The following is a 27,430-nucleotide window of genomic DNA, read 5'->3' on the forward strand; positions in this document are numbered from 1 at the left end:
TGGCGGCACTGGCGCGAGGTGCGTGGGCTCAGGCGGCGACGCGCCGGGGTCGGTCGGTGGCTCGGTCCGTGGTTCTGGGGGACGGTGGGGGTGGAGGGGGTTCTTGCCAGGGGCGTCTCGTACCTTTGCGAGGCGGCGCAGGTCTCGCGCGCTCGCGCCTCTCGCGCCTTTCGGCCGCGGGGGTTCGTAGAGTGCGCCAGGCAGCGTAGAGGGCGGGGGAGCGTTTGTGTATAATCTTCTTGGCGTTTGAGCCGCTCGTACTAGAACATGAGTGCCGCGCTGTGTCGGCGAACCCCGAACCGAAATCGTCCGAATATTCATCGTCACAAGGCTTCTTTGCGTCCGACACTAAGGGAGGGGTCAGCAAGTCAGGAGCGTCCGCAGTCGATTTCAGCGCGCGCTTCAGCTGCTCAACCTCGCGCTGCATCGTGCGAATGCGCACCGCCGCGTTCCGGTCGCCTTCCTCATCCTCCTCGCCCTCCTCCTCGCCCTCCTCCTCGCCCTCCTCCTCGCCCTCCTGGTTTCGGCGGGTGGCCCTTGGCCTTGCGGATCTCGACGATCTCGCGCTCAAGATAGGCGAGGCGCGATTCGGGATCCGAACTCGGATCGTGCGTAGCCGACCAGCCGAGAACCGACTCGAGCGAGCCAGTGTCGCTGTCCTGCGTGAAGCCGATGATTCCGGCGTGGAAGTGAAGGTCGTACTGCGTTCCGAAGTACTCCCAGTCGCACGGCACGCTCGAGATCGTCGCCGGGAAATCGGACGATTCAGGGCCGTGGAAAAACATCTCCGCCCACGGCCGGAGAATGTTGGCTTGGCCATTCGCGAGGTAGGGATAGAGGATGCTGATCCAGCCGCTGATGAAAGAGTGCGAGCCCGAGCCACCGCCGCGGTGCTGCGCAGCTTCACCATCGTCTGCCAGAACGAAAAGTTGACCTCGCCGCGGTAGCTGTTGACGAACTCATCGAGGACTGGGAGCAGGCACGCCATCCACTTGTCGCGGAACTCCGGCATCATCTTCTCCCCAAGCGCCTCGGCGCGCGCACGGAGCGCTGCCAGTCCTCGAGCGTCCCAGTGAGCGTGATGGAGGGGATGCCGCACATGGTCCTGCAACCGAAGGAGAAGTAGTTCTCCATCGCCGCCATAAGCGTCACCTCTGAGGCCGCGCGCGCGCCGGCGTTGGTCGTCGAAAAGGCGCCGGCGATCGCGTGGTGTGTCTCATCGCCGATGTGCTCGCGAATCTGCCTGCTAAACTTGGGCCATCATCCGGCCCGCTGGGTGCGCTTCTCTTAGCTCCCCGGCCCTGGATGTGAGGCTAATGACCCTGCACTCCAAGTGCTCCAAGCTCTTGGTGCTCCTGGCGGCCGTTTGAAGGGCGGGCGCGCGCCGATGGGGGGTGGGTGTGTCTTGCTTGCTCCACACCGAGCGCCCACGGTCCGGACCGGCGTGGTCACCGAGGGTCGGCTTGCACAAGGTCTGTGCCGCGGGCGCTCGGCGCCAAGTGCAGTGTCACGCTGTTCATCAACAAGCGGTTGCGCCGCTTGGACCCGAGCATAACCCTCCCTCCACCTACCCGTGTCCCGAAATGGGCAAAAACGGGGTGATTTCGGTCATCCGTCAAAATATCTGAAGATCCTACTATAGGATTCTCCCCAAACCTTGCTCAGCTGATCCAGCCTGGGGGGAAGGCCAGGCCTGGGCAAAGAAACCAGTACCTCATCAGGCTTCCCTGAGCGTCACAGCTCGGTGATCGCGCCGGCCGGACACCACTGTAACGTCCGTTCCGGGCATTTGAACGCGACCTTCGGGGGCAAAGACATGGGCTCTATGGCTCAGACTGGACTCCTCTTGGTCCCTTCTGATGCCCTAGGCCACACCTGGGCCTTACCTGGGGTCCTAGGGGCCGGGCAGGGTTTGCCCCCCCCAACTGGCCCGGAGAACCTTAATAGTACAAACCCAATGGTCCCTTGCGAGCGGTCCTTCGTTGCGGTCGCACACACGCACACGCCACGCCGCACCGCGCGCCCACCCACTGCCCCGCCCAGGCGGGAAAGAGATGAGGAGATGGGACAGCAAAGGAGGAGCCCAAACACGTATGGGAGGGTTCAGTTGTGCGCCACGCTGCCCGGCGTCTCTCACTTTCCGGGACAGCCCCGCCCTTTCGAGGCGGGAAAGTGACGGCTACCCCGTACGCCCTGTTGCATCATACCCCATCGCCGACCGCCCATCCCCCCTCCTCGTTCCCGCCTCGAACTCTCCGGACCCCGACAAGCCGCCCGACGTTGGGCCTCTGCCCCGCACGCCCCCGCCCCTTCTGCCCCTCGCTCGCACCCCGGCCCGACACGCACATACAAGACAAACCCGGCGTCCTGCTCTCAAAAGAAAAAGAAAAAAGGGAATGAGGAGACCAGCGGGGGAGACTCCCCGCCTATGCAAGCCCCAGAGAGGGGCCGCCATCGCCGAAGCTGTGCCAAAGCATAACTCCAAAACCCGCAGCGGCCCAGGGGGCCTTGGGGGCAGCCTGCCGGACCGCCGCTGCACGGGGCTAGGCACCAGAAAATGAGTGGAATTGATGAATTGGGCCGTTGTCCGTGCCTCCCCTCTATACGTCAGAGTGGGACCTACGCCGCGCCGGGTAAGGGGCGCGCCCGGTCCTCGACGGAGCCGCGTGCCCCAAACGACCCAGGCGGCGAGTAGTCGTCCTCGAACCTTCGACATGTAGTTGCCCATAGTTAGCGCCCGCCCGCCCCCCCCTCCGTCGCTTCGCAAAAGAAAAAAACAAAATAAAAACAAGCGAAAGAGAAAGCGAAGCCAAAAAACGATTGCGTAAACGGCGTCACAAAGCCCGCCGGTTTTGATCGACAATCGTGAGATTGACCGCCGTCGACCATGGGCTAAAGGCGACGACGTTAGGAAGTGTACAGCGCCGAATCCGACAGGCGGACAGCCTCTGGCAAGAGAGTAGGCACGAACGATGCCTGTGCTGGCGTGGCTCGCTGCTGTGCCAAGCCGCTCGCCTCTATTTGCTAGCACCAGCAGCTGCCCCGAATGCGACCTCTCTGGTCTCGGCTTCACGCCGTGGGCCAGCGGCTCAAAACCCTTTTCCTTGGCAGAGTGGCGGGCTCTCGTTCCAGAGCCACACGATCAGATCAATGGCAGGGTCCCGCCAGGCATCCCGATTCCCACAAACTCGACGCGACTCAGCGCACAATTGGTCAATGACGTGTGCTTCGTCAACTGGTGGATTCCAGGGCGGCCGCGGGGGTACCGCACTCCCATTCACGTCCACCCGCGGCCACAGACAGTGTGCGTCGTCAGCGGCGCAGTCATGACCATCGCTGATGGTATGCCGGATGAGCTCCACACAGCGGGCGAATGCTACTTGATGCCAGCGATGACAAAAATGGTGAACCTGGCCGTCGGAAATGGCAGCGACGGCATGGGCTATACCGATTTTGATACCTTTCGCGTCCCGCTTGGCGAGCCCGAGTGGGTGGTAGTTGAGCCGGGCCCGATTTTGGCGGCGCAGGACCTGCAGTTCGTGCGAGACTGGCATAACTCCTCGAGCTGTACCATGTAAAAGTCAGATACGCTCAAGCTCGAGACGCAGTCCTTGGGACAGCGACGACTGTGCTACCGTGACCATAGAGGTCGCCCGTGGGGCAAGGTATGAAGTGTATGGGCGTCTGTTTCGCATGTGTGTTACTCGTATGATATGTACGGACTAGCCGGTACAAAAATTCCCGCAATAAAGCTTCATATGGGCCCGAACGGAGCTCTGGGGAATCTCTCATGTCCTGAGAGCCCGGTGTGATGAGACATCACCTCGTGCCGGCACTTAAGAGATACTTTTACTCTACTTTATACCTATTGTATCTGGCATTGTATCTGCATTGTATCTGGAATTGGCCGGATACAATTGTATCTCGCTGTATCTGTAGGTGCCCCTTGTTGTATCTCCCATGTAGGTTTAGGAAGGTGTGACAGGGAAAGGTATTGTACCTGCATGTGGCCTCTTGCGCTAGGCTACCCACCTTATGCGAGGATAGGCCTCGGGCTATCGGGCTATCTCGCGGTTCTCGGCTCTCTCGCAGCAAACGTCAAAGGTCAAAATTGGACGGCACGCCTTGTGGCCCAATTGACCTTTGACCACTCTCGCCGCGAGAACTATATTTCTACTAACTGAGGTGACCGACTCTCAAGTAAGGGGATGCAGTGGGCGGCCTAACACGAGGTGTACCGTAGTGCGCCGCCCACCCGCCTCTGATGTGAAAGCAAGGGTACCGCTAAATTTTTCGGTTTTCAGGTAAACGCCTCCTGCTCCGCTCCGCGCAGCTACCAGCTTCAATCACTTGGGTGGTGACCTCCGGCGCTTCGACGGACTCGATCTGCGCACCAGTCGCGTCGGAGAGCGCTTCTGGCGTCACGTCGGCAAGGGCATCGCCGGCCGACTCGGCGCTCGCCTCGGACGCCAGCTCAATTTGCGCGGTGACCTTGACGCTCGCGGCTTGCACGGTGAGGGCGATGGCGTCCGGAGACACGTCGATGCTCTGCTCGAGCAGGAGGAGCACCAGGCCGAGCTTGTACGCCGTCTGGTTGAATGTGGAGACGTCGCCCGCGACCACGCTCTCCATTGTCACCGCGTAAACGTACGTCGCGTCGGGCGGGAGTGGCGGGAGTGGCGGGAGCAGCGGCGGCGGCGACGGCGAGGGCCGTGATGGCACTGGAGGAGAGACAGGCATTGGCGACAGCAGCGGCGGGGGCAGCGGCGGGAATGGTGGTGGCGGCGATGGCGGCGGTGACAGGGGCGGCAGCGTGGACGGCGGCGGCGGCGATGGCGAGGGCGGTGGGGGCGAGGGCGAGGGCGGCGGCGGCGAGGGCGAGGGCGAGGGCGGCGGCGGCGAGGGCGAGGGCGAGGGCGGCGGCGGCGAGGGCGAGGGCGGCGGCGGCGAGGGCGAGGGCGGCGGCGGGGACGGAGGCGGCGGCGAGGGCGAGGGCGGTGGAGGCGAGGGGGATGAGCGGGCCCAAGGTGCGGCTCGACCTCGGATTCTCCCTCCGCGTGCCGGAGGAGAGCTTGCAGGTTGCGCCGCACGGCATCATTGGCCAATCCTTCGACGGCGACGGCATCGGCATCAGCGGCGCGCGCGATCCGGCGCCACGCGCGGGCGCCAACCTGAGCACGACCGCGATGGCCGAGGGTGCGATCGAGGGCTCGTGGCGCGACTACGTCATGGCGTCAGAGTACGACACCGCGTTCAAGTTCTCGCGGTTCGGGGCGGCGTTTGCGGCCCCGCGCAACACGACGGCGCTCACCGGCGAGCGGATCCGCTCGCTGGCGAACACAGGCTCCGCCATGGCCACCGAGAAGTATTAGGTGAGGGCTTGCAGGGCGTGTGGGGATGGGGGAGAGGGGCGGGGGCTGGCACGAGCAGCACGTGGCCGGGGGTGCCCCGAGGCCCAGCTTCATGTCCCAGCTCGCATCGGTGACGGTGTGGTGTGGTGGCGCCAGCGAGCAGCACGGACACACACACACACACACACACACACACACACACACACAACAGTCCCGTGCCCAGTGTCGTGCGAGGGACGGAGGGCTTAATTGTAAGGGAGGTTATTAGTCCCGCTATGGATATGTTTAAGAGCCACTAATATGCACGAATTGTTGCATGTTGGCCACCTTATCGTATGCAGCACATGCCTCTCCACACCTCCCGTGTATCGATAGCGCAACCTTTTAACTTCACAGACCGCGGCGGAATCCGGAAAAAAATCTTCTTTTGGTGTGTGTGCACTTCCACTTGGACACTTGAGCAAAAGTACAATGCCCCCACAATAGTCTGGCCCGGTGGGCTCAACACGCCGGATGCGAGGCCGAGGGCACTACAAAGGGCGACGCTGGTCGCTGCCTGTTCTCTCTTCTCTCCAGTCGCACGCGCCCCCCAACCGTGTCCTCTGGAAAGCACCGCGCGCGCCAAGTGCTACGGCGGCTGCGGCGAGGCAAGCGGCGGCGGCGGTGGTGGCTGTGGCGCCCGGTCGGGCGGAGCGGGCTGCGGCTCTGGCGCCTCCACCAGCTGCTGCAGCGGCCGCTGATCCTGCTGCTGCTGCTGCTCCTGCTCGGGCGGCCGCGGGCCCGGCGGCGGCGGCTGCGACGGCTCCGCCCCCAGCGGCGGCGGCGGCTGCGGCGGGCAGGCGGCCGCCTGGCGGGACGCCTCCCCGCCGACGCGCCCGCCAGGGCCGGGGTTGGACGGAGGGTCGGGCGGCGGCGGGCCGGGCGGCGGCTGCTGCTGGGCTTGGGCGTGGTCGTGGATGCTCGCTCGGAGGTCCTCGTCCCAGCCTAGCAGCCGAGGCGAGCTCGAGGGTTACATCTCATTCTCTCCCATTCAAATTCTGATGTTCCATTACTATATTCTAGCCTAGCAGCCGGGCGAGCTCGAGGACGCCCGCGTCGCAGTCGCCCTCGAAGAAGGCGTCGCGGTGGTTCGCCTCGTCGCCGTGCAGCATCGCGCGCGGGTCGCGCAGCCCGAGCATCCGCACCATCGGGTCCGCCTCGCCGACGAGCTCTCCTGTGGTACGGGCGTGGACGAGTCACGGAACGTGTCCTGCACCGCCCCCTCCCCCTCGCCGAGCAGCTCGCCTGTGGACAGGTCTCGGACATGTCTCGGACATGTCGTGGACAACCCTCCCCCTCGCCGAGCATCTCGCGGTTCAGCAGCAGCCGCGGCGTCGCGAGGCCGCACCTGTGGGGAGAGGGTAAGGTAAGGTAAGGTAAGGCAAACTTCTCCACACACACGAGGTGGTGGGGCAAGGGGGGGCGACCTCGCGTCTCCACGTCTAACGACAGGAGCCCCACGGCATTAAATGTGCAACGGTGCGCGTGGGTGGGGAGAGGGGTGTCCGGAGGAGGGCTCAGAGACGCGGCCCCAGAGACGCGGCGTGCGCGAGGGCGCGGCACCGGCCGAGCACGACGCGAAGGGGTATAAGGGGGTACAAAGGGGTATAGGGGTATAAGGGGTATAAGGGGCGCAAGGGGCACACGGGGGCACACGGGGGTGCAAGGGGGTACAAGGCACCGGCCGAGCAGAGACGCGAAGGGCTGCACCTTGAGCGACGTGCCCATCACGATGAGGGCCTGCTCGCACACCGGCAGGACGTGACGCGGGCCCCGCCGCCTCTCCGCCCGCCGGAGCCGACGCCGCGAGGGCGCGCCTCCGCCGCAGGCAGGTGTAAGGGGGTATGAAGGGGGTATAAAGGGGGTATAAGGGGCGATGGCGCGCCTCCGCCGCAGGCAGGTCGGCCTCGGCCGCCTCAAAGAAGCGAGCCGGCAGCTGCTCGCCAAAGAAGACGATGTCCGGCTTGCAGAGCCCGCCGTACCGCTCCGCCAGCTCCGCCCAGCCTCCCGGCCCCTCGCGGCCGACCGCGACCGCCCGACGCACCTCGAGGGTTAGGAGGGGGGGGGGGGAGGGGTCAGGGGTCGGGGTCGGGGCCAAGCCCACCCCTTTGCGCATACTCGACGCTTGGGTCAATCCGCTCCCCCACTCGAGCTGGCTCTCAGTGAGGGCCGGGTCCACCCCCGGCGCCGGGTCTCGAGAGACCTCCTCGGCTCCGTGCCACGCGCTCTTACTGAGAGCCGCTCGCACCTCCCCGCCGCGCGGGGACCTTAATTATGAACTAGTAATGAGTACTGATGAGTTCAGGCGCACCTCGCCGAGAGGGACCGGCTCGCCCGTCTCGATGCAGTGGCAGCCGTCGAAGTTGCCGTGCGCGGCGATGGTCAAGTCGGCCGGCAGCCCGGCGCGCGCCTCGAGCGAGTCGATGTTTTGCGTGAAGCAGCGGCGCAGCAGCCCCTTCGCGTGCAGCAGCGCGACAAAGTGGTGGGCGGGCGTCGGCTGGAAGTTGTCGGGCCACATCTCCCTCGCAAGGAGGTAGAAGGCGTCGGGCCGCTCGCGAAAGTAGGAGAGCTCAAAGATGGCCTGCGGCGACGGCAGGTCGTACTTTTGCAGGTTGTCGTACAGGCCGGTCCCGGGCGACCTGAGTGTTGAATACGCCAGCTTCAGGGCACGAAGGCGGTATTGTGCAGCGTCTTCGAGAGCACCGCGTGAGTACAACGGAGAAGAATACAGTGCATACAGCGGAATACGACCGAGTACGGCGGAATACGTGTCCTCTCGGGCGCTAGTTGGGATACATGAACACGTATTCCGCTTCTAGGCCGGGCAGACCGAAAGTCCGGGATGCCGGCCGACACGGAGATGCCGGCGCCGCAGAGGACGACGACCGACCGCGGCGGGCAGGAGGCGAGTCGCTGCGCGAAGCCGGCGATGTCGAAGGACGGCAGCTGCGCCGGCCGCGCCGGCGCGTCGCGCATCTCGTACCCTCTCGCCAGCAGCGCCTCACGCAGCTGCGCCACCATCGCCGCCTGCCGCTCCTCCGACTCCTCACCGCTCCCCTCGCCGCTCCCATCGTCGCCGCTGCCCTCGCCGTCACCGTCGCCCTCCTCGCCGCCCTCCTCGCCGCCTTCGTCGAAGCCGCCCAAGTCAGCTGTGCCCTCGCCGGGCATCGGCGACGCGGGGAGGTCAAAGATGCCGTCGCCGTCCGCGTCCGGCAATATCGCCGCAGCGGCAAAGACGTCCTCCTCGCCGTCCTCGCCGATCGCCGAGGCCACGGACATCGCATCCGTGTCGGAGTCGGAATGCTGCATGTGCATGTACACACACTCGGGTGTGCGCGGGGGCTTTCGTGAAGCGTAAAAAAGAAATTTACGCAAAACTCCCTCGCACAACACTGGGCACGGGACTGGCGCGTGGCACTAACAAAGAATTTAAACTCGCCCTTAAAAAGAATTACACCAAGACTGAAGTCCCGGCGGTGTGACCGCCGCGCGCGCCGCGTGGTGACCGGTGAGCGGTGTGCGTATGACTATTTTTTCTATGCGGGCGCTCTCACAGTACACAGGAGGTGAGTCTCACAAGCTCGCTGCCAGAGAGGAGGGGCGGGGGCCGGCACCGCCACGCCACACCTCGACGAGGAGGCTCTAGTTTCCCCTCTCGCCTCTGCCGAGCACAACCTCCTCGCTCACGGAGGAGGGGAGGGCGGGCTCGGCGGGAGGCTCGGGAAGGTGTACTCGGCAAACACGAGGGCGGTGGTCAGCAGGGACAGCGCGACGCACACCCCCGTCGCCATCTGCGCGCGCCACGCGCCCGCCCCGCGAAAGTGCGACATGAGGCGCGAGGTGACGAGGGGCGGCGCCGTGCCGTCGCGGGAGAGCAAGTTCTGCAGCGAGGGCTCGGCGCCGCCGGCGCCGCGCCGCTTGAGCCGCATCTCCATCAGCCACTCGTCCGCCATGTCGCCGTCGTACTCGCGCACGACGCCGCCCGAGCGGACGAGCAGCAGCACGGCGCCTGGAGGGCGGAGGAGGGTGCGGCGGAGGAGTTCGGCAGGATGAGGAGGGGGGACGGGGCCTGCCGGCCGAGCGGGGGGCGGGCGGCGGCGCGCCGTGGACGGGCGGGTTGCAGCCGGGGCAGTTTTGGAAGTCGGGGTTGGTGAGGTGCGGGTGGTTGGGCTCCGAGTGCAGGTACTCGGCGGGGTCCCCAAAAGCGAAGCCGCCTAGAGGCGCGGCGTGCGCGTGTCGGGCGGGCAGCGAGGCGTCGGCGGCGCGGCGCGGAGGAGGCGCGGCCCTCGCGGAATCGCTCGCACGCCGCCTTGAAGGCGGCGGCGAGGGGGAGGCGGAGCGGCGCGCCCTTGGTCGCCTTGAGGTCGTCGCCGATCACGTCGTAGAATCCCTGCGCAAACTCGCGCGCGGCGGTGTCCTCGGTGATCGAGCTCCTGCGCTGACGGGCGGCGGACGCGTCGCTGGCGCGCGCAGCGGCCTCGGAGGGGGGGAGGGGTCGGGGGGGAGGGTCGGAGGGTCGGGGGGGAGGGGCGGCGCCAGCAGATGACGGCGATGTCCTGCGGAAGGCCCTCGACGATCGCCCGGCCGAGCTTCTCCGACTCGCAAGAGTTGAGGAAGACGCACCTACGCGCGGGGGGGAGGGGGCGGTGAGGAGGCGAGGAGGCGCCGCCGACGGCCGGCGGTGCTTGCAAGCGGCGGGCGCACTCGAGTCCGGGCGGCTCCTCGTCCGGCCGGTGGGCGGCGGCGGCGCTCTTACGCGCCGCGGTCGCCTGGCGCAGCATCGCGACGAACTGCGCATTCTTCTGGTCGATGTTGGACGAGTCGATGGCGCCGTTGGCCTTCTCGAACGCGAGCGCTCCTGGGGAGGACCGGGGGGGGGGGGGGGGGTTCGGAAATATCCCGGAAGGATGCCGGGGAAGACGCCAAAGGCCAAGGAAGGCCCAGGGGGGGGGGGGGGGGACAGAGGGGGGTGCCCCCCCAAGGGGGGGCCCCCAAAAAAAAAAAAAAGCCGGGGAGGGGCTCCTCCATCTCGCGCCGGCAATCGTCGAGCGTCGCGGCGGGCACCAGGGCGAGGTAGACCTTTGGGGTGGGGTGGGGTGGGGTGTGTGTGTGGGGGGGGGGGGTTGCTCAGCGGTCTGCACGGCAAGTGCGTCCGGTGAGAGGAGAGTGTGGCCGGTGTGTGTGTGTGTGTGTGTGTGTGTGTGTGTGTGTGTGTGTGTGTGTGTGTGTGTGTGTGTGTGTGTGTGTGTGTGTGTGTGTGTTGCTGGTGCACGGCAAGTGCGTCCGGTGAGAGGAGAGTGTGGCCGAGGGGTCGTGAGCCGAGTGCACAGGGGGGGTGCCTTTGGCACGGAGCGGAGGAGGAATCGCATCTCTTGCCCGAAGCGGAGCGGCTCGAGGCGCAGCGCCTTGCGCAGCTTTGGCGGCACGGTCGGGTTGGAGAACAGGGCGAGCAGGGCGGTGTGCTTGCCCGCGATCAGGTCGCGCTTGACGTCGCCTTCGCCCTGCAGCGCGACGGTCGTGAGGAAGATTTGGCGCTCGAACCGGTTGATCCGCCGAGCGCCGTAGAGCAGCATCAAGGCGACCTGATCACGACCCTTCCGCGGTGAGACAGCGCCGGCCCGAGCCGCCGCCGCCGCGGGTGGAGCCGTCGGAGCGCCAGCGGAGCGAAGAGGAGTGCGTCCACCACCCCAGCGCCGGCGGTGAGGCGGAGCCTCTCGTGCGCCTGGGCGAGGGAGCGCGACGCGGCTGAGCCTCGCAGGAGGCGTGCCGCCGCACCCTCCCCTCGCGGCAACTCGCTGCGGCGACTCCCCTCCCCTCCTCTGCTCTCCCTCCTCTCCTCCTCCTCTCCCTCCCTCCCTCCCTCCCTCCCTCCCTCCCTCCCTCCCTCCCTCCCCCCCTCTGCGGCGTCCCGCTGCGGCGTCTCTCGCGGCTGCGCCACGCGCCTCCTCGAAATCCGCATCACCCCATCTCTCCCCATATCTCCCCATATCTCGCGCCTCCTCGAAGTCCGCATCACCCCAGCCCTCCAGCTCGGCTTTCTTTCGCACATCGCGCAGCACGTCCGGCAGGGTGCGGAAGAGGTGGCACTCGGTGAGGAGGAAGAGGAGGATGACGAGGATGCAGTCAACCAGCGCCCAGACGTAGTCGAGGCACGACAGGATGCCTACTCCGACGGTGCAACCAAAGTCCGGCAAGGCGATGCCGAGCAGCAGCAGCCGCCGCGGCACGAGAGGGGTGTGTGCAGAGGAAGGCCGCCCAAGAGCCGAAGAGCAGGAAGCGCAGCGCGTGCCACGACTGGGCGGCGAGCTGCGATGCCAGCGGCGGACAGTCTAGGTACGACTTCTGCAACCTCTCGCAGAGAAGAAGCACGCCCGCGTCTGCCACCTCCCCACTCACCGCGTCAGTCAGCGCCGCCTTGAACACGGCGGCCTACGGGAAAGCTCCGGGAAGGTTCGCGGAAGGTTCGCGGAAGAGGCTCGCGGCGCCTGCTCGCGGCCTCGGAGGCGCGGGAGAGCGATCTGAGGTACATCTGGAAGGTGACGAGGGCGAACGCAGACACGACCAGCAGCCAGTTTGCCGCTCCTACGTCGGTGCAGAGCAGGGCCCACGCGGCGACGGCGCAGACGGAGCTCCAGATGTGCACGTCCGTGTCTTTGACCTGCACCCCGAGGGCGGGGTCGGGGTCGGGGGTGGGGGTACGTCCCCGCGCTCCGCCGCGGCGCGCGTGCGAGCTGGCGGGCGCGCGCCATCATCATCGACACGCCCGCCTCGAGCACGCCTCCCGCGCCGCGATGGTCGCTCTCAAAGTTGAGGAGCGACTGCTGGTAGATGGCGAGCGCGGCGAAGAGGAAGCCAAAGAGGAGGAGGACGCGCTTGATGTACTTGAGCTGGTGGTGCCGCAGATACTCGCAGAACGCCTCCTCCACCGACGCGTCGCCGAACCGATTCGTCAGCCAGCTCTGGCCCACGAGCCGGCGCATCCGCTTGTTTGCCTGTCGCGAGAGCGACTCGCCCATCCACGAGCTGAACTGCTCGTGCTGCACCGCGTTGGACGGCTGGTGCTTCACCATGGTGGTCGGCAGCGACCGCTCCGCGCCCGAATCCAGCAGCTGCCGCCCGCTGCTCACAGGGTAGCTGGTCTTCGAGCTGCGCTCGTCCACCAGATTCGACGGAGACTGATCAAACATGGCGATCGTGTTGTCGTCCACCTCTTCGCCGTAGACCATCGACTTGATGGAGGTCATCATGGTGCCGACAAACACTCGCACCCACGCCGGGGCTCCGGGTTCAGAGGGAGGTGGGTTCACGACCCTGGATGAAGCCGTGCTAGAGGAGGTACGGGGCATGGGGAGGGAGCAGCTAGTCCACGAATACCGCCGCCTCTGCATCACCGGGTTCCGTCTGACCACGGGCAGAGGACAAATGGCTGAGGGGCGCATTGGGGCGACGCCGACTCGCGTTATTATGCTTGAGACACTTGCAGGCATCGTCCGACGGCGCCACCGGAACGCCCTCCTCGCGCCGGAAGACACACCGGACGTGCGAGTTGACACGATCTACAACGAGGCGCGCCGAGCCCTAATCCGGACTTACGCCCACACCCGCCGCCGAGCTCTCGACGAGGAGAAGGCGATTCGCCTCCGAATCCCGGGCTGGCAGCCGTCGCCAGGGGAGGGGCCTGTTGCGGAGTGGGAGACGGAGTGGCTCGCCTCAGGATTCTTTTCCAGCGAAGGTGAGTGCGAGCTCCCCGAGAAGCTCGAATCTGTCCGAGGGGTGGCGGCAAACGGCTGCGCGGTGAGCACAGTCGCACTCCTCTGTGTAGCGCCTCAGGGTGAAGGGGGGGCATGCCGGGTCAAGCTGAGACTAATGGTCGAGGCACCAGGGGTCGTTCTTCGCCCACAGCAGCAACTGGCAGAGCAGGCGCAACGACGCCCGCCCGACTGGGTGGCATACACAGACGGGTCGGAAGACCTAGGGAAAGCAGGATGGGCCTATACAGTACTCATCGGGGGCGACGCAATCGGCGATAGGGGCGCGTCGCTGGCGAGCGAGGGCTACGGGCCAGTTGTCACTTCGGCGGCGCACCCAGCCTACCTCGGCGCGCGAAGGCAGACCAACAACACGGCGGAACTAACCGCCCTAGCCGAGCTCCTCCGGGCTCTCCTGTCCTCGTCACCGCAACGAGCGGGCTCACGCGGAGTAGTGCGGACCGACAGCGAGTACGCGGCGGCGTGCATGATGGGGAGGGTGACCCCCAAAACGAACAGACAGCTAGCGGAGCGCCTTCGTTCCCTCTGGCGACGCCTTCGCGCCAAACACACCGTGACGTGGAGGCATGTGGCGGGTCACAGCGGCAACAAATGGAACGACTACGTCGACGAGCTAGCTGCTCGCGGCAGGCAAGGTGACAGAGGCTCAAACGCTGCCGAGTGGGCGGACAACACCATCCCGACGGACACTCCCGACGAGGGGAGCGACACGGAAGGACCCGCCCCCGCCCCTCGGGGCGGGGGCCCCCGCCCCCCCGGGGGGCCCTTTGGGGCCCCTCCTATCCAGGGGGCGACCCCTCCGGGGAGGCCGGCCTTCCCCGTGCCGGTCCTCCCCAACCAACCCCGCCGGCAGCGCGAGCTGCCGGCCATATTGAGCGGTTCAACCGCGTCGCGCACTCGTCCCAACCGAGGGCCGCAGACTCGTTCTGCGCGCCAACGGCTGGTGACACTGTGTTGCCCTTGAGCTAGTCCTTCCCCGGTCGCCTAGCCTCTGCGCTGTCTGGCGGACGCCTGTATGCCATGCACGCGGACCACGCTTGCGTGGATACGTGGCTGGCAGGCAGACCCGTGTGCGGGGTAACCCGCGCACGGGGAAGCTTCACGGGTTCGAGCCGTCAAACATTGAGCAGCGGAGGTGTGCCGAGGGGGACCGGGAGGCGGTAAGCCGTCGTCGCCCGGCGCTGCATGCAGCACCGTGGCGATGGCGCTAAGAGGTTCCTCTTTTCCGCGCCCCCCCCGAAAGGCGCGCGATACAAACACGTAAACGCACAACCCCGGGCCCCGAAATCGCACAGTGATGACAGTGACATGCAACACGGGGTCCCAGGGAAGGCGAGCAAAAACCTTATCGCGCGCGCTAGACGCCGACTCGGAGGCCGCACCGGTCAGGCGCGGGTTCACTGTAGTGAGCCTCGGGCTGGAGGTTGCCGAAAGAAAGAATTTTTTTCACAACACTGGGCACGGGACTGGCGCGCACTGGCACTAACATACGTACACCACGGGAGCCGCCTAAGCGACTCCTGCGAGGGCGGCGAGGCACTTAGCTCCGTGCACCCGCCCACCCCCGCCACAGGCAAGCTCATTCACAACCTCTTCCTGCTCTGCGATTGCCGTGTGAAGAACGCCGAAGAAAGAATTTCGCATGATGCACGCGAGGCGCGGGCGACGGCTTCCTCAGAAGCCGTCGCCCTCACCACACAGGAGCAGTCACACCACTCCCATAGATAGGATACGCACACCCTGACAATTGCGGAGTCACCCCAGATCAGGAAATTTCTGGTTGTACAGCCGTCCTACAAACTCCCAGTTGTGGTTGTCCTTGGAAATTTCGTTCAAAACCACGTTGAAGTGAGTGCTCCCCGGCGAAATGGCGTCGCGGACAGCGTCCTTGCTCGTGCAGGTGCTCAGCTTGTCCGTGTAGCCCAGCGTGAAGTGCTGGGACCAAGATTTGAAGCCCTCCATCTTGGCCAGCTTGTCCTGGAAAATGGAAATTGCGTCACTCTTGTAGTGGGCAATGATGATGTTGCCTTTGCGGGGGTCTTTCACGCTCTTGTACTTGTACTCATCGCCAGCGTCGCATGACGCTGATGACAGCCACGTCAGCCCCTTCGGATTGTACATGTCCGTCCCAAACGCCGCTGCTTGGGCCACCTGTTCCTTGAGCGCGTCTTTGCCTTGCGGCGCAGAGTGTCCAACCGCCATTGTGGAATGAGCCACGTTGTGGTCGTACCCGCTCCAGTAGAGCCAGTAATCGTTCTGCCCAGACATCCCGCTGTTCCAGTCATGCCACGGGGCTGTGATGAGGACGTCGTAGTGGGTTGTCTCGCTCGCTGCGACGCTTGTGTTCAGCGCGGGCGCAAAGGCGACGCTTGTGTTCAGCGCGGGCGCAAAGGCGCGAACTGCAATGAAGTAGGGGAGCAAGATCGTGATCTTCATCTTGAGGAGGGTCGAGCCGAAAGGGCACCCTCTCCGAGGACCCAATTGGGTAGCTCTTTCGACCTCGCCGGGTTCTGCTCCAAGAGCGTGCGTGTGCCTCTACTCGCCAGGGCCAATGCTGCGTTAGTGTGCAGGAAAAGAAAATCCTGCTCCTATCACCAGCTTAGAGGGGGCGTTCTTCAGGAGGGTGAGTGTTCGAGTTGTTGAGCACTTGAGCACTGGATAGGGTCGATTCCGCATGGTACGGGACCCCTCGATCGTCTCGCCCTCCCTCACTGTGGTGTGTTCATTGGGGAGGGTCATAACAAACACGGTACAGGATCGAGGTGCACGCTGCCGAGGCAGTGTCGTCCCCCCTCTCCCCGACGGCGATGGCGGTGTGACCGATCGAGCTACTTAGAGTTGTTCTTCAGTTAAGGTCATTCACGGGTGTCCGCGGCCACTGGCTGTTCTTCACCTTTCTACCTACCTACCTTGAGAGTGGCCTGCCATGTCACAGGAAGGACTGTCGTTGCAGGAGAGTACCACCAGCCATCACTTTAGTTGGCAGTAGGTAGGTAGAAAGGTGAAGAACAGCCAGGCTCGGACTGGACACAGTTGGCATAGTACCCCACCTTCATCCCATGATTTCTTTTTTAGTTTCCCATAAGTAAGGTAGGTAGGTAGGTAGGTAGGTAGGTAGGTAGGGGCGGGGCAGGGGCCGGCCAGGTTGTTGCATAATTTCAGCGTGAGGTCCGCCCTAGCAAAAATAATACAATGGGAAAAGAATTCTGTGCCGGAGGGGGAGACACGCTGCTTTGTTGCTTGGGAGAGCGTCTGTCTCTCGTGCATCTCCAGATGGATGGGGGGGCAGCGGTGAGGCAGTCGGGACGGCGTGTCAGCCGCTCGCAGCCCTTTTGGGCCACGGAGGGAATTGGCGACAGCGCCACCAATACTGCAGCAGCACCAGCCGAGGCCGACTCGCCAGTCAAAGCGGAAGCCGCAAAAGCCGAGCCATCTTCTGGCGCCGCGGCCGCAGTCTCGGAAGCCAGCTCGCGGCGCTCCTCGCGGCGGAGCGAGAGTCTCGACGCCCAGATGGCGTGGATCACTCTCGAGGTGGACACAAAGACCGACGAGGACGACCCGACGACCCTCCTCGGCGTGCCTGCGGCGTTCGAGGGCAGCTCCTGCTTTGCCGGCGTGCCGCCGCACGAGCGCGCCTGGTGGCGCTTCTGGGTTCCACAGGACTGGGTGCCGCCGCTCCGGGTGGAGGTCAGGCTCCCATCCGGCCTGCTCGTCATCGCCCTGCCTCCCGCCGGCTCCGCCGGCTCGTACCTGCGCTTCTCCGCCCCCAAGAGCGAGCTCGTCTCCCAGAAAAGGGGGCCGGCCAAGCAGGACCTGCCCCGCTCGCCGGCGCGGGACCTGGCACACTGCGCGTACTGCCAGCGCACCGACTGCCAGTGCCCCGTCAAGAGCCAGCTCGGCAGGCGCCTCTCCTTCTCGCGCCGCAGCTCGGTGCGCCGCGTATGGCTCGACGACCGAGGGCGAGGCGAGCCGCCCACATCGCTCTCGCACCTAGGCCAGCACACTGACACGGCCCCTCTCCTCCATGCCCAGGCGAGTGGGCCAAGGAGCAGGCCGAGAAGAGCTTCGAGAAGGCGCTGGCCGCGACGGGCCTGCCGGCGCGCAACCCGTTCGAGAAGCAGCTCGCCGAGGAGGCGATGGCCAAGGGGAAGAGGCCGCCCACCACCTCCGGCTCTCCCCTCGCCGCCGCGCTGGCGGCACGCTCGCTGCGCGAGTGCGAGTCGCTCGCCGGACCGGCGCTCATCTCGACGCCGCTCTCGGCGGGCCCGTGCGGCGTCACCTTCCGCAGCCGCTCCGTGCCTCCGTCCGTCGAGGCGGTGACGTCCTCGAGCCAGCTCGGCGGCGTGCTCTCTCCCGGCGACGTCGTCGCCTTCATCAGCCTCGGTGGGGAGACGGAGACCGCCTGCGCCACGATGAACGGTGTGCTGCCCTCCCTTCCCCCCCCCCCCCACCTCTCCCTTTCGACTCCGTGGCTTTCCCTCGACCCTAGCACACATGCTGCATGCACATGCAGCATGTGCACATGCATACACCGTCTTACCGCAGGCGAAGACCTCGCCGCCGCCTTGCGGGCGCACGCGGAGAGCGGTGACCGAACCCTCCACTGGATCGCGGGCGGGTGCGTGCCTCCTGCCTCTCGCCGCATTATGCCAACTATGGTCTATGCCTCCCTCGAAGTCACGCATGGCCCCACTCACACACCGCAGGCGTGTCGCCGAGCTGCTGGCTTCCGTCGCCGAGCACGAGGTGCGCGACTCCGAGAGATGCTCACACGCCTCTCGATTTGCTCCCAGCTGCACACCACCCCTCCCGCCCCGGGGCCAACCCCGAACCGTGTTTAGGCGTCTTTGGTGACCGACATGGCGGCGCCCAGCTGGGAGGCGCCCGAAGGCGGGAGCGAGCCGACCACTCGGGTGCCAAACCTCACGCTCCAGTGGTCACGAGGGCGCCTCCTCTGTCACCTCTGAGCTGCTGGCTGTGTGTGGGAGCAGGTGGTGCTGCCCAGCGGGAAGAAGGCGACCCCCAACCATCTGCAACTCGCCCGCATCGGCGCCTTCGGGGGATGGCCGTCGGAGCGCGGGTGATGCCTGCGAGGCGCGGGTGTGCAGTCTCGCTTTGGATAGATAGATAGAAACCTTGGCGAAACGCCGAATTTCTACGTGGTGGACCTGTACCTGCTTTTGTTCCTGTAATGTGTAAAGAAAAAAGAAAAAGAAAAAGCACACTGAGATGTGAGAAGAAGAGGAAGGGATGGGGGACGGCATAGCGCATACACGCCGCCACCTCACATGGAACTGTTCGCGGCGCACACAGATGGGATAACTGTTCGCGGCATACAGACCGCAGACCCGTGGACCCAGAGGGGGAACACTTCTTACCGCCACCGCTATCTTGTCGCGGGTACCTCACGCGAGCGAGCCGTCGGGTAGCATCACGCCGGATCCTTGTGCCAAATCACTGACCCTCCGCCCTGTTTCAAGTGGGCAGGAACAGGACCTGCATCCGACGAATCGACGGTTTCTCTGGTAGGACGGGAACGAGATGCTAGTAGGAGTAGAAGGAAGCAAAGAGGAGAAGCCCCTCCCACCCGTGCTTGTTCACAGAAAAACTGCGGCCGCCAGCGACTGAGCGTCTCGCTGGCGGACGGGGAGAGGAACACAAAGGGACGTACGGTACGGACGTCCACCCACTGGGATGAGAGTACTGGAGAGATGAGGTCGAATCTGCTGATTCAACAGCGGGAGGTCGTCTGCACTGCTACGCATATGTAGTCGCCAGAATGCACGATCGGCCATGTTATGTAAATACGCGCCCGCGATCCATAGTACGTCGGCCAGACGTCGCGCGTGTTTCGGTGTCGTGCCCGAGCCAAGTGGCGCCTGAGGGAGCTACAAATGTCTTGCGTATATTACGAATCTGTCTTCTGCATCCACCTTCGGCCGATCGGGGTGTGCCTCTCAAGGCGCGCTACGCACCACGTATTACGCACACACACGCATTCCGGATTCGAGTGAGAAGTGGCGGCCGGCGGGGGTTACGCCTCACGCATTACGCATACGCTTGATGCATTCGCACGCCCAAGGTGTGTGTGGGAGCGAGCCTACGCACCACGTATTACGCACACGCATTCCGGATTCTAGACTGGCGAAGATTTGCAGTGCTCGTGTAGAATGAAGCACGAGCTAGCAGGATTGGTCGCAGCTGCGAGAGGGAGAGCTCGAAAAAGAATTTTACAACAAGCTCCCTCTCAGGAGGGATTTTAAAATACACCGGTTGTGCGCGTTGTCCCGCCTCGCTGTCGCGGCGGAGCAGCCTTTCCCTCCACTGGCCGCCGTCGTTGCGTCGCCTGGGCTTTGTGCCGTGCCCGACGATGAGCGCACCGGCAGTCGTCGCAGCCGCCGCTGGCTACGTCGCCGTGTGCTTGGCTGCGTGGCTCCTCGGACGGTCTGGCGCGGGCCCGCCTCCAAAGCGCACGGTGGAGATCGCGCGCGGTGTGCACATGCCGCTGCTCGCCAATGGCGTCGACACGGACCACCACGTATGGCTCGAGGCTGGTGGACGGCACCTCGACACGGCCTTTTTGTACGGAGACTGGAAGCAGCGCGCGGTCGGTGCCGCGATCGCGTCCAGCGGCCTGCCGCGTGGCGACGTCTTCCTCACGACCAAGGTGATGTGCTGCCCGACGCTGCGCTGCGGTGGCGTGTGCGAGGGCGGTACCACCGCTCCCGTCGCCGTGAACGCCGCGACGTACCGCAACGTGACTGCCCAGCTCGAGCACAGCCTCTCCGTGCTCGGCCTGCCTTCGGTCGACCTGCTGCTCCTCCACTTTCCAAACGCCTCCTAGACACCTCCTAGACACCTCCTAGTCACTTCCTAGGTCGACCTGCTGCTCCTCCACTTCCCGTGCGCGCGCTGGGCTGACACGGCCGCGGCGTGGCGCGCGCTCGAGAGGGCGCACGCCGCCGGCCACGCGCGCGCGATCGGTGTGTCAAACTTCAACGCCAGCCTGCTCCGCCGTCTCGTCAAGATCGCCGCCATCCAGCCGGCCGTCAACCAAGTCGGCTTCTCGATCGCGGGCCACCCGGCGGAGCACGGCGGCGAGAATGCGACCCGCTACGGCTGCCTCGAGGGCTCGCGTCTGTACGGCGCGGACGACGCCACGCTCCGCCTCGCCACCGCGCGTGGCATCACGACACAGGCCTACTCCCCGCTCGGGGCGATTAGCAATGTCGACGTGCTCGGCCGGCGGGAGGTGCAGAGGGTGGCGGCTGCGCACAGCCGCGAGGGCGGCGCGCGCAACTGGACGGCGGCGCAGGTCGCCTTTGCGTGGTTGCTGCAGCAGGGTATGGGCGCCGTGACTGCGACGACCGACGCGAGACACGCGGCAGAGGCGCTCGATGCGGCGGAGCTCCGCCTCACGCGCAGGGAAATGAGGTCCCTCAGCAGGCTCAGGTAAGTCCTCGCTTCGCGGTGTGGCTGGGGCAAGTGTGCGACCTGTCTAGCCGCGCGCGGAGCCAATGTCATCAAAAATTTGTATGTTACGTTTTTTACTCTGGAGACCAACGCGAAACAAAAGTCATGCAGTAAAAAATCTCTCTCTGTCGCGCTCTTCTAAGCCAAGGCGCAAAGCTGTGTGATGTCTGATGTCTGGAGGCTGCCAGATTTGTACTCCAAATCTGATATGGCCTAATCTGCGTATGAAGGTATGATGTGGCTCAACGTGGTGACTGGTGGTGGTGTCTCAGTCACCCCAGCACGGTGAGGTCCTCCTTCCACTGCTTACTAACTTTCTTCACGAGCTTCATGTCGCTGTAGTGCGACGGCGGGTGGCGCGCGTACAACGCCGAGATTGCAAGCGGCAGCACGAGCGACGCGAGCAAGTTCATGGCGATGGTCGTCGGCGTCTCGGGAAAGCCGGCGCGTAGGACCAAGTTGATGCCGACACCGAAGGCCAAAATGTGGAAGACGAGGCCGTAGACCAGGCAGAGCTTTGGGCGCTGCGAGTGGAAGATAATGTACAAGCCGAGCGGCACCATGACCGCAGATTGCACGCTCCCTGGGTTGTAGCTTCCGCTCAGCACTACTTGCAGCAGGTGGCCACCGAAGCCATTCACGACAGCGGTGCCCCAGTTGAGCGTGCTCGCAAAGAGAAAGCGGTCCGCGTCAATCGTCGCAGCAATCATGCAGCCGCCAAACCCACCCCAGATTGCGACAGTGTTCACCCACAGCGTCAGCTTTGGGTCGAGAGGGCAGTTGACATCGCCGCCGTTGCACGCCGCGCCGAAGAGCGTCGAACCAGTACCCTGGTTCATGGCCGGGACAAAGGCGTAGCGCCACCCACGCACGTCGTATGCGTGCTCCTCGCTCTGATGGAGGCAGTACATGGCAACCGCGAGCCACCCGAACCAGTGCGGGCCATGTGAGTGAAAGCGAGCCGCGAGGGCGCCGAAGCCAAAGAGCGCGAACGCCCACGAGAAGAACATCCAGTTGGCCTCGAGCCATGACGTTGCCGTGCCGTCGAGGTTGCCTGCAGCCAGCACCGAGGGCCCGCTAGCCGCGACGGGGGCCATCGCCGATGTTGCTCCGATCGGCCGATGTGAAGAGGGAAATAACGTGGGGGCCCTCAGCGGAGCTGGGAAGAGGACCGCCGCAAGCGGCGTGGCGTGGAGCGGTTGTGCATCCCTCCGGGGGCCCCTCTGCGCCGGGGAGGCGTTGTTGGAGGCTAGGACGCAAGCGTCCGTCGCCCTTTTTCAAACTCGGGGCCCACTCCGCTACGCTCCGACCCGAATTTGGAGGGCCTGAAAGTTTAAGGTGTTGCTGCGCAAAAGGGGTCGGACACAGGGCGCAGCTCATGCTAAGGGGAGATGGAGAGAACAACCACCCTGTCCCATTATTGCGTACACCAACAAACACCACAAAGCTCTCTCTCTCCTGCTCCTCACACTCAGGGGGCGGTCACGACTCCGAGTCCTGCCACGTTCAAAACCAGGACGGCGACAGTGATGGTGCTATCACGGGCATGGTCAGGGGAAAGTGGAGCGGGGGGGGCGAGCGTCAGCCAGCCAGGTGATAGTAGAGCAGGCGCTTTGTGGGTGGCGGTGGGCGGCGGCGCTGAGCAGGCGCTTTGTGGGTGGCGGTGGGCGGCGGCGCTGGGTGGCCGGCCGAATCGTTAGCTGAGCTCCTCCCTCAAGCTCGATCACGCATGACGCACGTAACCTGACAACGTCGGCGAGCTTCTGGATCAGGTTAGGTTGCTGGAGCACCTCCAACTCCTCCTCTGAGTCAGACACGCCAACGTCGACGACTGCGCCCTCCTCCTCCTCCTCCGATTCGCCGACTGCACCCTCCTCCTCCATGGGCTCGATCCGATTCCGCAGCGTGTCGTCCTCAGCGGCGGTGCTGCGCGGGAGGCGGCCGCGGGCACGCTGGGCTCGATCAGCGGCTTTCCCTCAGTTGCTCCGAAAGCACGGATTTGGCGGCCGTTCCTGGCTTCAATTTTACGGAATCTTGGCACCAGCAGAAGGCTTGCCCGGCGCACATCACGCAGTTCGTGCACGGTATACGGATTTTGCTATTTGTTCGTGTGGGGGTATATTGCAGATTTGTCAATGGTACCGCGTCTGCGACGCGGGCGCCTTGCGGGCAGAGCCCTTAGCCACCCTTTATATCTTGCGCGGTCAAAAAGTTGAGCGACTTATTATTAGTGTTCCCCGGGCCACTTTCGGGGGGCAAACCCTGCCCGGCCCCTAGAAGTAGAACCCCAGGTAAGGCCCAGGTGTGGCCTAGGGCATCAGAAGCGACCAAGAGGAGTCCAGTCTGAGCCATAGAGCCCATGTCTTTGCCCCCGAAGGTCGCGTTCAAATGCCCGGAACGGACGTTACAGTGGTGTCCGGCTGGCGCGATCACCGAGCTGTGACGCTCAGGGAAGCCAGATGAGGTACTGGTTTCTTTGCCCAGGGCTGGCCTTCCCCCCAGGCTGGATCAGCTGAGCAAGGTTTGGGGAGAATCCTATATTGGGATCTTCAGATATTTTGACGGATGGCCAAAATCACCCCGTTTTTGCCGACCGTCGGGAGGAGTTCGATGGGTGCCAGGAGGATCCAGAGAGCGATGAAGGCGCAAATTGCGCCGCCGAAAGTGGCCGTAGAGGCCAGGCCGTGCGCGTGGGCCGGTCGGGCCCGTCGGCCGAGCGGTGCGAACGGCCGGTCGCCCGCTTCGGGTTGGACCCGCCGGGCGGTCCGGCGGCGGATTGCATGGCCGGGCGGGCCTCCGGGAGGCAGGCGGGGCCGCGACGGGCGGTAGGCAGAAAATCCCATTCGGTGAGCGTGTAGCGCGACCCGGTTCCTACTTTCAATGATAGGTAGGTAAGGTAAGGTAAACTTCTCCACACACACGAGGTGGTGGGGCAAGGGGGGGCAACCCTCGCGTATATCTCCACGTCTAACGACAGGAGCCCCACGGCATTCAAAGTGCAAGGCCCGTTGCGCGTGGGTGAGCGGTGTGTGTGTGTGTGTGTGTGTGTGTGTGTGTGTGTGTGTGTGTGTGTGTGTGTGTGTGTGTGTGTGTGTGTGTGTGTGAGTGTGTGTGTGTGTCAATGATAGGGATAAGGGATTGATGTCAGGCCAAGAATTTCATCGCACGCCGCTCTCTCCGCATGCTAGCGCACGGGTATCATGATGACAAAGATATCAGCTTTTAGAGAGTGAAGCAAGAGACAGTCTGCCCAGTGGGTGACTCGGCCAGCCGAATGAAAGACTACTCGCCCTCCTCTGCTGCCCTCTAGCATTCTCACTCGTCCGAGTTGCTGCCCGAATCACTGTCCTCCCCGCCGCTGCTATCCTCTCCGTCAGAGGAAGTAGGCGTCGGCGGCCGGCTCGCCCACACCTCGATCTTCTTGGGCAGCAGCTGGTCTGACAGGTCCTCTCCGTGGCCTAGGCAGCCGCCCTCGCCCTTGCCCCACGTGAAGACGGCGCCGTCGGCGATGGCGATGCTGTGGAATGGTCCAGCCGACACAGCGACGACGCGCTGGCCAGCGAAGGCCTCGACCTTGTTCGGCAGCAGCTGGTTCTGCTCGTCGCCGTGGCCCAACATGCCATTGGCTCCCCAGCCCCAGCTCCAGACAGCACCGGCGGCGGTGAGGGCGAGGCTGTTGTTCAGCCCAGCCGACAGAGCGACGACGCGCCGATCAGTAAAGGCCTCGATCTTCTTGGGCAGCAGCTGCCGCTGCTCGTCACCGTGGCCCAGCTGGCCATAGTCTCCCCAGCCCCAGCTCCAGACGGCGCCGTCGGCGGTGAGGGCGAGGCTGTGAAGGCCTCCAGCCGACACAGCGACGACGCGCCGCCCCGCCAAGGCCTCGACCTTCGTCGGCAGCAGCTGGCGCTGCTCGTCGCCTTGGCCCAACCGGCCAAGGCGTCCATCGCCCCAGCTCCAGACGGCGCCGTCGGAGGTGATGGCAAGGCTGTAGCTGCCTCCAGCCGACACGGCGACGACGCGCTGGCCATCAAAAGCCTCGACCTTCTTTGGCAGCAGCTGAGGCTGCTGGTCGCCGTGGCCCAGCTCGCCAAAGACTCCCCGGCCCCAGCTCCAAAGGCTGCCGTCGGCGGTGATGGCGAGACTGTGGCTGCCTCCTGCCGACACGGCGACAACGCGCTGCCCAGCCAACGCCTCGATCTTCTCGGGCAGCAGCTGGTTCTGCTTGTCTCCGTGGCCCAACTGGCCATTCCCTCCATAGCCCCAGCTCCAGACACAGCCATCAACGGTGAGGGCGAGGCTGTGGCCAGAGCCAGCCGACACGCTAACGGCCAGCGGAGAAGGGAGGCGGGTCGGCGTGTTGAGCCGCGCCACGCCCTCGCCATGGCCAAGCAGGACTGGGGACGGCGCAGAGCCGCACGACGAGAGCCGCCCCTCGCCGACGATGAAGACGCTGTGCCGTTGGCCTGCCACCGCCCTCGCTGGCGGGTTGGACTCGCACAGCAGCGCCGAATAGCACAGCCACCGCACGGCGCAGCTCTCGCCCTCTGGCTGCGCCGGCAGTTCGAAGCCGCGCTCTCGCGCCCACAAGCGGATGCCCTCCACCGCAAGCGAGGCGTGGAAGAGGAGCGAGACGGCCGCGAAGCGAGCGATGTCGGCGGGGTCGCAGCGAGAGACGACGCGCACGAGGAGGTCGGTGGGGAGGTCGAGGAGGCGGGCGGGCGGGGGCGTGTCTGGCGAGGGAGCGGCGGTGGCGAGGCGGCGCGAGCGGCGGCGCGTCGGGGTGGACATCGTGAGAAAAAGAATTTTTAAACGCAGGACTCTCACAGCAGACAGGCTCGACACAGGTGCGAACTGGCGCGTGCTAGTACTATCACAGGCAGAGAAAAGAATTTTACGCGCTTCGCTCTCGAGAAAAATCTCAAGAACAATTTCAAAAGAGAATTTACATCCCCCCAAAAAGAAGTTGTGGTTCTCCCACCCCTCCCTTGGGTTGTCTGTTTTCTTTCTTTCTTTCTTTGGCTTCTACAAAGTTACCGCCCGACAGCACCACCGCGTCGGGCGCGGCAAACGAGAAGCAGTACATGAACATGAGCCAGAGCAGGCAAAACTCGAGCGCGCGATGGTCCAAGACTTGCGGACGAGCTCGCACTCCCAAGCCAGAGCCGGCCCGAAGGGTTTGTTTTTAGGTAAGAGGTAAGCTGCGGTCCGAGGGCGATGCCAGAGTCTGCCGCCGAGTCGGCTCTCTGGATGACGGGAAGACGCACACACGCCTCTATCCACTCGCACGCACTCCACTCAGAACACCGACCGCAGACTTGGAAAGTGACAAGTGCGCGTGTGCGAGTGAGTGAGTATTCTTGATACGTACGAAACCACGACGACACACACCAGTCGACTCGCATCGGTTGCCTCCATGAACGGCGGAGCTATTCTCGCGTCCACACCACACCTGGCTCCAACGTGGACACGCCCATAGCTGGGGACACTACTAGGTCACGCATGGCATCAGAAGTTTCATCTCTGGGCCCCGAAAGGCATCTCTAGCAGCGTCGTTACGCATGCGCCCTCCCCTCCTGAGCGCATGCGCCTCACATCTCGACAGAGCATAAGCCCTTGGCGTGTGACGAGACGAGTTCTTCGCCATCGCAGCGAGCAGCAACCCACTCGCCGCACCAGCCGGAGGCATCGCCGCAGCACCAGCCGCGCCGCGGTCCCGCACCCGTCGACGAAGCTCCCCCCCGGAAGACCACGCGTAGCGACGCCTTGTCATTCGAGATGAGCGCGCTTGAAGCTCGCCCACACACACACACACACACACACACACACACACAAGCGCGCGCGCAAGAGAACTTTCGAGTTTTGTTTTATCGAAAGCCCACTGGCAGAGCTGTACCCCCCAGGATCGACGCGCGGGGCATGCAGAAAATCCACGCCGTTGCAACTGCCATGTCGTGCCGCCGGTGCCGCTTCTTCTCCGAAATTTTGCTCAACCTGTTTGTCGACAAAGTTGTGCCCGAGCTCCTGCTGCTCGACTGCGCGGCGGAACCGGCCCCTCGAGGCTGAGGTGTGATGCGCCAGCACCGGGGCTACAGCGCGGGACTATTCCCGGGCCGTCTCGGGCAAGTTCAAAATCTGGTGTTTCATGACCTCGACATCCTGCTGCACACTTTGACCTCAACCCGCGGCCCGCTGCGCGGCTCTCCGGCGCGAGAGGAGTCGTCTACGAGGCGGCGGCGAGCGCAGGCGGCGGCGGCGCGGCGGCGCGGCGGCGGATCGCGGCGCTGACAACGGCAGCAATCTGCGGCAGGCTGCTGCTTGCTGCTGCAGCAGCTGCTGCTGCTGCGGCTGCTCCGCTGCTGCGGATTGTGGATACGGCTTCTCCGATCACCCCGCCCGCCCGCCCCGCCCCACCCGCCCGCCTCTCGCCGCTTGCCCGCCCGCCCGCCCGCCCGCCCGACCACCCATTCCCATCACCATCTCACATACCTTCATATAGGTTCCTAGGCGCTCGAGACCTCCTCTCGCTGCCTACTCGCTGCCGCGAGGGAGGGGGGGAAGACGTCAGGCAGCTCTGACTCCTGTGATGAGCGCTTGAACGGAGGCCCCTCCCCGAAAGGGCAAGTATTAGCCACACGAAACCCGAGACCCCTCCCCCCCGCCCCGACCCCCCCACCCCCTTGCTCCCCTCCCCCCCCTCGGGAGGGCCGAAGAGAGGCGCCCGTGGGGACCCCGCAACTCCCTTCCCCCCTCGGAGGGGGCCGGACGAGGCGTACCCCGAGGGCCCCACTCTTTCCTTCG

General features: G+C 64.9%; 7 protein-coding genes across 7 annotated transcripts in view; 4 read left to right on the forward strand and 3 right to left on the reverse strand.

The window, feature by feature from the left end:
• The window catches only part of EMIHUDRAFT_441006 (hypothetical protein), a 3,153-nt gene extending 2,881 nt beyond the window's left edge, over positions 1 to 272 (forward strand). The window contains exon 2 of the mRNA XM_005787538.1: positions 1 to 272. Within this exon, the coding sequence (XP_005787595.1) occupies positions 1 to 209 (209 nt within the window). The 3' untranslated portion in view covers positions 210 to 272.
• Positions 273 to 2,972: 2,700 nt separating this feature from the next.
• Positions 2,973 to 3,578, forward strand: EMIHUDRAFT_227690 (hypothetical protein; the record flags this gene model as incomplete). The annotated part of the gene is made up of 1 exon (XM_005787539.1): positions 2,973 to 3,578. The coding sequence occupies one exon, from the start codon at positions 2,973 to 2,975 to the stop codon at positions 3,576 to 3,578; it is 606 nt and encodes a 201-aa protein (XP_005787596.1).
• Positions 3,579 to 6,409: 2,831 nt separating this feature from the next.
• EMIHUDRAFT_110864 (hypothetical protein) lies at positions 6,410 to 8,699 on the reverse strand (the record flags this gene model as incomplete). The annotated part of the gene is made up of 6 exons (XM_005787540.1): positions 6,410 to 6,564; positions 6,680 to 6,738; positions 7,072 to 7,100; positions 7,141 to 7,434; positions 7,702 to 8,029; positions 8,221 to 8,699. 6 exons carry the CDS (start codon positions 8,697 to 8,699, stop codon positions 6,410 to 6,412), a joined length of 1,344 nt encoding a protein of 447 aa, XP_005787597.1.
• Positions 8,700 to 8,909: 210 nt separating this feature from the next.
• EMIHUDRAFT_467435 (hypothetical protein) lies at positions 8,910 to 12,637 on the reverse strand (the record flags this gene model as incomplete). Its single annotated transcript, XM_005787541.1, has 11 exons — positions 8,910 to 9,399; positions 9,455 to 9,604; positions 9,834 to 9,867; positions 9,938 to 10,013; positions 10,095 to 10,248; positions 10,455 to 10,469; positions 10,663 to 10,972; positions 11,438 to 11,553; positions 11,717 to 11,819; positions 11,953 to 12,048; positions 12,152 to 12,637. The coding sequence occupies 11 exons, from the start codon at positions 12,635 to 12,637 to the stop codon at positions 9,074 to 9,076; spliced, it is 1,866 nt and encodes a 621-aa protein (XP_005787598.1). The 3' UTR covers positions 8,910 to 9,073.
• Positions 12,638 to 16,697: 4,060 nt separating this feature from the next.
• EMIHUDRAFT_467436 (hypothetical protein) lies at positions 16,698 to 18,360 on the forward strand (the record flags this gene model as incomplete). The annotated part of the gene is made up of 6 exons (XM_005787542.1): positions 16,698 to 17,123; positions 17,192 to 17,578; positions 17,705 to 17,777; positions 17,866 to 17,905; positions 18,001 to 18,072; positions 18,151 to 18,360. Coding segments are annotated over 2 exons (714 nt in total), but the record flags the coding sequence as incomplete, so codon positions are not given.
• Positions 18,361 to 19,529: 1,169 nt separating this feature from the next.
• EMIHUDRAFT_227696 (hypothetical protein) lies at positions 19,530 to 20,615 on the forward strand (the record flags this gene model as incomplete). Its single annotated transcript, XM_005787543.1, has 2 exons — positions 19,530 to 19,964; positions 20,037 to 20,615. 2 exons carry the CDS (start codon positions 19,530 to 19,532, stop codon positions 20,613 to 20,615), a joined length of 1,014 nt encoding a protein of 337 aa, XP_005787600.1.
• A 289-nt stretch (positions 20,616 to 20,904) lies between these two features.
• Positions 20,905 to 22,515, reverse strand: EMIHUDRAFT_110869 (hypothetical protein; the record flags this gene model as incomplete). The annotated part of the gene is made up of 2 exons (XM_005787544.1): positions 20,905 to 21,686; positions 22,371 to 22,515. The coding sequence occupies 2 exons, from the start codon at positions 22,513 to 22,515 to the stop codon at positions 20,905 to 20,907; spliced, it is 927 nt and encodes a 308-aa protein (XP_005787601.1).
• Positions 22,516 to 27,430: the final 4,915 nt, after the last annotated feature.

This window comes from Emiliania huxleyi (assembly GCF_000372725.1).
Source record: "Emiliania huxleyi CCMP1516 chromosome Unknown EMIHUscaffold_141, whole genome shotgun sequence".
NCBI lineage: Eukaryota > Haptophyta > Isochrysidales > Noelaerhabdaceae > Emiliania > Emiliania huxleyi.